This window comes from Takifugu flavidus, unplaced genomic scaffold (genome assembly GCF_003711565.1).
Source record: "Takifugu flavidus isolate HTHZ2018 unplaced genomic scaffold, ASM371156v2 ctg770, whole genome shotgun sequence".
NCBI classification, from domain to species: Eukaryota; Metazoa; Chordata; class Actinopteri; order Tetraodontiformes; family Tetraodontidae; genus Takifugu; species Takifugu flavidus.
In genome coordinates this window covers 1-9,200 of record NW_026622380.1, presented here as the reverse complement: position 1 = coordinate 9,200, position 9,200 = coordinate 1, and the positions used below count along the sequence as shown (strand labels likewise).

Here is a 9,200-nt window from a genome sequence, read left to right as displayed (position 1 = left end):
GTCTTTCTCCGAGAGAAGAACATTGTTACGGGTAGTTGTTGGCGCTCTTTCTTTTTCTGAGCAAGAAGATTTTTATAAACGGATATGCCACCTTCGATTATATTTGAGAACTGCAATGAACGACTCGCAAAAAAAATCCGTGAAGCAGCGAAGCCGTGAAAGATGAAACGCGATATAGCGAGGGATCACTGTATAACGTTGTTGCTGCTGAAAATTATTGCTGAACTCTGAGGTGTCATCGTGCTGTTGATACAATGGATCGGCACTGTGGTGCATAAAATACATTTGTTTGTTAGGATTACTGTGCTCTCAATATTTCTAGTTCAACATCCTTCCTGTTTTAACCCCATGCCATTTTACAAAGACTTTTATCCACACATAATTTATTCCTTTTAAATAATTGGGAAGTCCCCGCGTCCACATATGTGGACATCACATTTTGGGCTAGAGTTCCCACAGTAATTAATTCTGCTTAACTGGGTCCTGATGGCCACTTATGTGGACACTTACACCGCCCCCTAGTGGTGTTAGAAGAGTACTACGTTATACTGTGAAAACTCAAAATGGCGGAGAACACGTTCGAAAATTCCGGTAGCAACTCCAAACAAAAATATCGACCAGGTAAGAAGTCCAGTCAAATTTAATGGCTTATTCTTGTTCAGATTTGCATATAAGCATTGTAAGTTTGCTATGGCATGCAAATTTGACAAAGTTTAGTAAAAGTAACGATGTAATATGCTGCTAAACACGATGTCCACATATGTGTACATTGGGACCGAACCCCTATTTTTTTCACTTGTGAAAAAAAAAAAAGCCTCACGAAGCACTGAGGCTTCACCACTTCACCACTTTCCTAACAATTGTGTCGAAAAAGATTCAAAGCTTCGAGACTTCAGTGATGGGGACATCTGGTGGACAACCGAAGCCATAGAAACCTCCGAAGAGCACGACTGAAGCACCGGCACTGTTTCAATCCCATGACGCTAATAAAAGTTCATTGTGTGGTCATCCAGGTGTTTTGTTCATTCATACCAAATAATGATTATATTTCCATTACAATAAAATATGCAGATACTCTAAAGATAAAGATAATGGTTTGTCATTTGTCTTATGTTTGATTTGGAATGATTTTTCACAGAAGCAGAACAGTTATTTGTCCTCACAAACTCTAGAACGTCGCTTATTGGTGGTACTTGCCATGAAACTTGCCAAAATACTCTCACTCTTCAAATCTCTATCTCCTCACAAACCAACAATTTTATTTCCAGAGCGATTTTCTCTTCAAAGAGCACTTGAATTGCTCAGTGCAATGGATGGGGACACGTCAGAATTAGATTTATCTGACAATGATGACGACATCCTGGATGCCAGTTATCAACCCCAACCTCAGGAGCAGAGCAGCACTGAAGATGACAGCAGTGGTGATGAGTACCCCATTCCACATCCCACTGAACAGCAGGGGACGTAAACGTCTCCGTGGCGAAGATAATGGTTAGCAAAGACTTAGTGGATATTTGTTTATTTTAGGGCTTTAGGGCTAAGTAAATGTTTTAGAGGAGTACATAAAGGTACAGCACCATTCAATGTTTCTAGCAAAATGCCAATTTTCAGGTTCAGGCTCTGGCGCGGCCAGATCCAGCACTCCCAGGAGTAGCTGCCGAACTCGGCATGAGGCTGATGGCTTGAATGATGGCCCAGAAGAGCCAACAACAGGACCAAGCCCTAATCCCAAGCAGGGACAATCTTATAAAGGTAATAATAATAATGGTTCTTATTTTGGCATGCCTTGAAGGCAAATCATAAAATTTCATATAAATGTTCACTCAGATTCAACTATGTTATGCACTAATACACCTCAGTGAATTGCTTGTGTGAGTCACTTCGAAATAAGCACAATTTGTATTTTGATTCTTGTGCAGGATGTGGAATGCGCTGGAGGGCAGCTCCATTTATGCCCAACCTCATGGATTTTACGAATGAGGATGAAACGGAGCATGATCGGAATGGCTGGACCCCACTGAACTATGTGGAACAGTACATAGATCACAATTTGATAAAAAAAAACATAGCTGATTGCACCAACGCTGTGTCACTGAGTAGGAGTGGGGACCTACTCAGAACATCAATAGATGAGGTCTACCATTTTTTTGGTGCCTGATGTCCTGTCTCCCATACCCCAAAATAAGGATGTACTGGTCCAGGTCCGTCAGTGTCAGTCCCATAACGGAAAGATTCACTCGGGACAGATTTTTCAGGCTGAGGCAATCATTAAAAGTCCTGATTGATGATGATGTGCCAGAAGACCTCAGGAAGCGGGACAAATTTTGGAAGGTGCGACCTTTCGTCGATAGGATTTTGCAAGGCTGCAGGTCTCAGGCTCGGCCTGAATCTGTATCCATCGATGAACAGATGATTCCCTTCACAGGAGCCTGTCCATGTAGGCAGTATTTGCCCATGAAGCCAAACCCTGTTGGTATTAAGAACTTTGTTTGTGCCACAACAGATGGCATTGTGCTGGACTTCGACCTCTATCAAGGTTCAGCTGCATTGCGCGAACAGGTCGAAGAACCAGAGGGTCTGGGTTTGGGAAGTTTGGTTATGGCGCGTCTGTGTAAAACCCTGCATCGTGGCACAAAAGTGTACTGTGACCGGCTCTTCACCAGCATCCAAGGTGCGGAGCAAATGCTGAAGAAGGAGCTGTACCTTACCGGTACAGTAATGAAGAACCGGGTCACTGCAGCGGTGCAGAAGTTACCCACAGACAAAACCATGCAAACTTCCGGAAGAGGAACTTCCAAAGAAGTTTCTAGTGAAGATGGACAGTTGTGTGTTGTTAAGTGGTTCGACAACAAACCCGTTCTAATGATCTCAGCTGTTCATGGGACACAGCCTGAAGATACCTGCCAGCGCTGGGATAAAAAACAAAAAAAATATGTGTCTGTCTCCCGACCATGCATTGTTTGGGAGTACAACATGAAAATGGGTGGAGTTGACCTGATCGACCGAATGATCAGTTATTATCGCATGAGCAGCCGTACCAAGAAATGGACAATTAGGATGCTCATGCACTTCACAGATCTGGCTTTAGCCAACAGCTGGCTACTGTATAGAAAAGATCTGGCAACGTGTGGTGCACCAAGGAAGAGCATCATGCAGTTCCTGGAGTTCCGCATGGACGTGGCCAGGACCTTCTTGGCCCAGCATCACAGCCAAGAAGAGGATGCAGACTCTCCAGAGCTGTCAGATGATGACTCTTCAGAAAGTAAAAAACGCCCAGTGCTGGCAGTGCCCCATGTGTCTGTCCGCAGGAGGGCGAATGCACATCTCCCAGAGATGCTAAATATGAAGAATGCTGCACGGTGCAGAGCAGCAGGCTGCACAGGGAGAACCCGAGTGCGTTGCGTGACCTGCAAGGTGTTCTTGTGTGTACAAACCGAGCGCAACTGCTTTTTAGAATTTCATAAGTAGCTATGTTTGTATGTGTTAATGTGTTATTATTGTCATTGTTCAAAAAATGTTCAAAACTATGTTTGTATGTGTTATTAATAATGTGTTGTTATTATTGTAATTACAGTATAACTTGTTCAAAAAATGTTCAAAACTATGTAAATATGTGTTATTAATAATGTGTTATTATTGTAATTACAGTATAACTTGTTCAAAAAATGTTCATAATTATGTAAATATGTGTTATTAATAATGTTTTATTATTGTAATTACAGTATAACTTGTTCAAAACATGTTCAAAACTATGTAAGTAAAGAGTTTTTCATTCTATTACACAAAAACTGTATTATTGATTTTATTGTGCTTTATGGTGATTCAGACCCAGTGTCCACATATGTGGACAACATTTTTCTCTAAAACTACATCATGCAAAAAGATGATGCTTAGTTTTTATACTTATTGGGTTCCAATAAGTCCAAATAGCAAAGAGAAATAAAAAATTGCATATCAAAACAAGAGTGTGGGTCTTAAGATGCCTTAAGATGCCTGGGTCTTAGTTCAACATCCTTCCTGTTTTAAGCCTATGCCATTTTACAAAGACTTTTATCCACACATAATTTATTCCTTTTAAATAATTGGGAAGTCCTTAATGGGACTACATGGTGACGAAAGTTTAATCATTGTTCTGAAGATCTCTGTTGTCACCTTTCAACAGAGGAAGTGAATCTTTATGCTTGTGATTTTAATTTTCTTCAGTAATGTGTTACAAAATATCAATTATAAAAGTTACAAATATCAATTATACAGGATATTTCTACTGCTGCTGATGGGGCCCATTGTTGTCAAGGACGGACTGTTCTAGGATAACGTGGTATGGGCCTTCTCAATGCTGTCTCTACACATGGCCAATTCATTTCTGCTGATCTTTCAAAAGGAATACATTTGGATTTAATTGGTCTTAGCGGTTCCTGGGAGATGCTAAAAGTGGCCTGATATAGCTCAAGTCTCCCATTTGGATTATAGTTGACTTGGCCTTGTTTCTGCATGCAACTAACCAAAGGTGGTTTGGTGCTTTTTTTTGCCAAAACCTCTTTATGTTGTCATACCAGTGTTGTTGTTCGGTTCTTGTGACTTCGCTGGGCTACTTTCTTTCGAAGCCCTGATGTGGCTGGTCTGCTGTGCCTTGGGCCTGGTCGTTTCCCCATCCCTGGGCCTGGTCGTCGCCCTAGCCTTGGGCCTGGTCGTCTCCCCATCCCTGGGCCTGGTCGTCGCCCGAGCCTTGGGACTGGTCGTCTCCCCATCCATGGGCCTGGTCGTCTCCCCAGCCTTGGGCCTGGTCGTCGCCCCAGCCTTGGTCCTGGTCGTCTCCCCAGCCTTGGGCCTGGCCGTCGCCCCATCCCTGGGCCTGCTCGTCTCCCCAGCCTTGGGCCTGCTCGTTTCCCCATCCCTGGGCCTGCTCATTTCCCCATCCCTGGGCCTGGTCGTCTCCCCATCCCTGGGCCTGGTCGTCGCCCCAGCCTTGGGCCTGGTCGTCTCCCCATCCCTGGGCCTGATCGTTTCCCCATCCCTGGGCCTGATCGTTTCCCCAGCCTTGGGCCTGGTCGTTTCCCCAGCCTTGGGCCTGGCCGTTCCCCAGCCATGGGCCTGATCGTTTCCCCAGCCTTGGGCCTGGCCGTTTCCCCAGCCATGGGCCTGGTCGTTTCCCCAGCCTTGGGCCTGGCCGTTTCCCCAGCCATGGGCCTGGTCGTTCCCCAGCCTTGGGCCTGGCCGTTTCCCCAGCCATGGGCCTGGTCGTTTCCCCAGCGTTGGGCCTGGTCGTTTCCCCAGCGTTGGGCCTGGTCGTTTCCCCATCCCTGGGCCTGGCCGTTTCCCCATCCCTGGGCCTGGTCGTTTCCCCATCCTTGGGCCTGGTCGTTTCCCCATCCCTGGGCCTGGTCGTTTCCCCAGCCTTGGGCCTGGCCGTTTCCCCAGCTTGGGCCTGGTCGTTTCCCAATCCCTGTGGCTGTGAACTGCCCCCGCCTATGGGCTCCTCCTGTCTAGGCTCATTCTTCGGCCTTTCACTGAAAAAAGTGACCAGAGATCCATGAAGCAATGTGTCCAGCATGTGAGAGTTAACATTTAGAGTATTTACTTAAAAGGAAATGTTAGCTGCGAAATAAAACTACATAATAGAAATTGTCCTTACATGTCTCCAGTATCCATGGGTTCGGACATCTCATCCTCTATCCTGACGCTCCTTCGGTTGAGAGTATACCATTGTTGCTGCTGAAAATTATTGCTGAACTCTGAGATGTCATTTTGCTGTTGATACGATGGACCGGCACTGTGGTGCATAAAATACATTTGTTTGTTAGGATTACTGTGCTCTCAATATTTCTAGTTCAACATCCTTCCTGTTTTAACCCAATAGCATTTTGAAACTACTTTTATTCATGTATAATGTATTCCTTTCACATATTTGGGAAGTCCTGAATGGGAGAACATGGTGACTAAAGTTACATCATTGTTGTAAACATCTCTGTTGTCACCTTTTAACAGAGGAAGTAAATCATTATGCTTGTGATTTTAATTTTCTTTAGTAGTGTGTCACAAAATGTCAATTATAAAAGATAAAATTATCAATTATAAAGGTTATTTCTACTGCTGCTGATGGGGCCCATTGTTGCCAAGGACGGACTGTTCTAGGATAATGTGATACGGGCCTTCTCGATGCTGTCTCTGGACATGGCCAATTCATTTCTGCTGATCTTTCAAAAGGAAAAAAAATTCCGAATTTGTCTTAGCGGTTCCTGGGAGATACTAAATGTGGCCTGATATCGCTCAGGTCTCCCATTTGGATAAGGTTTGACCTGGCCTGGTTTCTGCATCCAACTACCCAAAGGTGGTTTGGTGCTTTTTTTTTTGCCAAAACCTCTTTATGTTGTCATACCAGTGTTGTTGTTGGGTTCTTGTGAGTTCGCTGGGCTGATTTCTCTCAAAGCCCTGATGTGGCTGGTCTGCTGTGCCTTGGTCCTGGTCGTTTCCCCATCGCTGTGGCTGTGAACTGCCCCAGCCTATGGGCTCCTCCTGTCTCTGCTCATTCGTCGGCCTTTCACTGAAAAAAGTGACCAGAGATCCATGAAGCAATGTGTCCAGCATGTGAGAGTTAACATTTAGAGTATTTACTTGAAAGGAAATGTTAGCTGCGAAATAAAACTACATAATAGAAATTGTCCTTACATGTCTCCAGTATCCATGGGTTCGGACATCTCATCCTCTATCCCAACGCTCCTTCGGTTGAGAGTATACCATTGTTGCTGCTGAAAATTATTGCTGAACTCTGAGATGTCATTTTGCTGTTGATACGATGGACCGGCACTGTGGTGCATAAAATACATTTGTTCGTTAGGATTACTGTGCTCTCAATATTTCTAGTTCAACATCCTTCCTGTTTTAACCCCGTGCCATTTTGAAACTACTTTTATTCATACATAATTTATTCCTTTCAAATATTTGGGAAGTCCTTAATGGGACTACATGGTGACTAAAGTTAAATCATTGTTCTGAACATCTCTGTTGTCACCTTTCAACAGAGGAAGTGAATCATTATGTTTGTGATTTAAATTTTCTTCAGTCATGTGTTACAAAATACCAATAATAAAAGATAAAATTATCAATTATAAAGAGTATTTCTACTGCTACTGATGGGGCCCATTGTTGCCAAGGACAGACTGTTCTAGGATATTGTGGTATGGGCCTTCTCAATGCTTTCTCTGGACATGGCCAATTCATTTCTTTTGATCTTTCAAAAGGAAGAAATTTTCTAATTGGTCTTAGCAGTTCCTGGGAGATGCTAAAAGTGGCCTGATATAGCTCAGGTCTCCCATTTGGATAAGGTTTGACCTGGGCTGGTTTTTGCATCCAACTACCCAAAGGTGGTTTGGTGCTTTTTTTTGCCAAAACCTCTTTATGTTGTCATACCAGTGTTGTTGTTGGGTTCTTGTGAGTTTGCTGGGCTGCTTTCTCTCAAAGCCCTGATGTGGCTGGTCTGCTGTGCCTTGGGCCTGGTCGTTTCCCCATCCCTGTGGCTGTGAACTGCCCCCACCTATGGGCTCCTCCAGTCTTGGACTTTTTGCCGGCCTTTCACTGAAAAAAGTGACCAGAGATCCATGAAGCAATGTGTCCGGCATGTGAGAGTTAACATGTAGAGTATTTACTTAAAAAGAAATGTTAGCTGTGAAATAAAACTAGATAATAGAAATTGTTCTTACATGTCTACACTATCCATCAGTTCAGACATCTCATCCTCTATCCAGTATCTCTTTCTTTTTCGATTATGATGTCCGGGCTGCTGGAAATTATTGTTGAACTCTGAGGTGTCATCGTGCTGTTGATACAATGGATCAGCACTGTGGTGCAAAAAATACATTTATTTGTTAGGTTTACTGTGTTCTCAGTATTTCTAGTTCAACATCCTTCCTGTTTTAACCCCGTGCCATTTTGAAACTAATTTTATTCATACATAATTTATTCCTTTCAAATATTTGGGAAGTCCTTAATGGGACTACATGGTGACTAAAGTTAAATCATTGTTCTGAACAACTCTGTTGTCACCTTTCAACAGAGGAAGTGAATCATTATGTTTGTGATTTAATTTTTTTCAGTAGTGTGTTGCAAAATATCAATTATAAAAGATAAAAATATCTATTATAAAGAGTATTTCTACTGCTACTGATGGGGCCCATTGTTGCCAAGGACGGACTGTTCTAGAATATTGTGGTATGGGCCTTCTCAATGTTGTCTCTGGACCTGGCCAATTCATTTCTTCTGATCTTTCAAAAGGAAGAAATTTTCTAATTGGTCTTAGCGGTTCCTGGGAGATGCTAAAAGTGGCCTGATATAACTCAGGTCTCCCAGTTGGATAATGTTTGACCTGGGCTGGTTTTTGCATCCAACTACCCAAAGGTGGTTTGGTGCTTTTTTTTGCCAAAACCTCTTTATGTTGTCATACCAGTGTTGTTGTTGGGTTCTTGTGAGTTCGCTGGGCTGCTTTCTCTCAAAGCCCTGATGTGGCTGGTCTGCTGTGCTTTGGGCCTGGTCGCTTCCCCATCCCTGTGGCTGTGAACTGCCCCAGCCTATGGGCTCCTCCAGTCTTGGCCTTTTTGCCGGCCTTTCAACGAAAAAAGTGACCAGAGATCCATGAAGCAATGTGTCCAGTATGTGAGAGTTAACATGTAGAGTATTTACTTAAAAAGAAATGTAAACTGTGAAATAAAACTACATAATAGAAATTGTTCTTACATATCTACACTATCCATCAGTTCGGACATCTCATCCTCTATCCAGTATCTCTTTCGTTTTCGAGTATGATGTCCGGGCTGCTGGAAATTATTGTTGAACTCTGAGGTGTCATCGTGCTGTTGATACAATGGATCAGCACTGTGGGGCAAAAAATACATTTGTTTGTTAGGTTTACTGTGTTCTCAATATTTCTAGTTCAACATCCTTCCTGTTTTAACCCAATAGCATTTTGAAACTACTTTTATTCATACATAATTTATTCCTTTCAAAGATTTGGGAAGTCCTTAATGGGACTACATGGTGACTAAAGTTAAATCATTGTTCTGAACATCTCTGTTGTCACCTTTCAACAGAGGAAGTGAATCATTATGTTTGAGATTTAAATTTTCTTCAGTCATGTGTTACAAAATATCAATAATAAAAGATAAAATTATCAATTATAAAGGTTATTTCTACTGCTACTGATGGGGCCC

General features: G+C 43.0%; 2 protein-coding genes across 5 annotated transcripts; one reads left to right on the top strand and one right to left on the bottom strand.

Moving 5' to 3' along the window:
* The first annotated feature begins 396 nt into the window (after window positions 1-396).
* LOC130521186 (piggyBac transposable element-derived protein 3-like) lies at window positions 397-3,963 on the top strand. Of its 4 annotated transcripts, none has more exons than XM_057024817.1 (3): window positions 432-621; window positions 1,612-1,752; window positions 1,920-3,963. In XM_057024817.1, exons 1-3 carry the CDS (start codon window positions 564-566, stop codon window positions 2,156-2,158), a joined length of 438 nt encoding a protein of 145 aa, XP_056880797.1. In that variant the 5' UTR covers window positions 432-563; the 3' UTR covers window positions 2,159-3,963. The 4 variants fall into 4 exon arrangements, 3 of the variants coding, with proteins under 3 accessions (XP_056880797.1, XP_056880799.1, XP_056880796.1); XM_057024816.1 differs by having other exon boundaries at window positions 439-621; XR_008949213.1 differs by lacking the exons at window positions 1,612-1,752; window positions 1,920-3,963 and adding an exon at window positions 875-1,008 and having other exon boundaries at window positions 397-621.
* Window positions 3,964-4,672: 709 nt separating this feature from the next.
* On the bottom strand, window positions 4,673-8,649 carry LOC130521185 (opioid growth factor receptor-like). The gene is made up of 8 exons (XM_057024815.1): window positions 8,438-8,649; window positions 7,698-7,835; window positions 7,408-7,572; window positions 6,667-6,804; window positions 6,377-6,541; window positions 5,633-5,770; window positions 5,069-5,507; window positions 4,673-4,900 (listed from the first exon to the last, which is right to left on the bottom strand). Exons 2-8 carry the CDS (start codon window positions 7,724-7,726, stop codon window positions 4,673-4,675), a joined length of 1,302 nt encoding a protein of 433 aa, XP_056880795.1. The 5' UTR covers window positions 7,727-7,835; window positions 8,438-8,649.
* Between the last annotated feature and the right edge of the window lie 551 nt (window positions 8,650-9,200).

Excerpts from the sequence above, each read along its gene's own strand:
- LOC130521186 (XM_057024816.1), top strand. The coding sequence starts at position 2,158 with ATGTCCTGTCTCCCATACCCCAAAATAAGGATGTACTGGTCCAGGTCC.
- LOC130521185 (XM_057024815.1), bottom strand. The coding sequence starts at position 7,726 with ATGTCTGAACTGATGGATAGTGTAGACAT. Across the intron at positions 6,542-6,666 it reads CCCATGGATACTGGAGACAT|TGAAAGGCCGACGAATGAGC; the intron begins GTAAGGACAATT and ends CACTTTTTTCAG. Across the intron at positions 4,901-5,068 it reads CATGGCTGGGGAACGGCCAG|GCCCAGGGATGGGGAAACGA; the intron begins GCCCAAGGCTGG and ends GGAAATGAGCAG.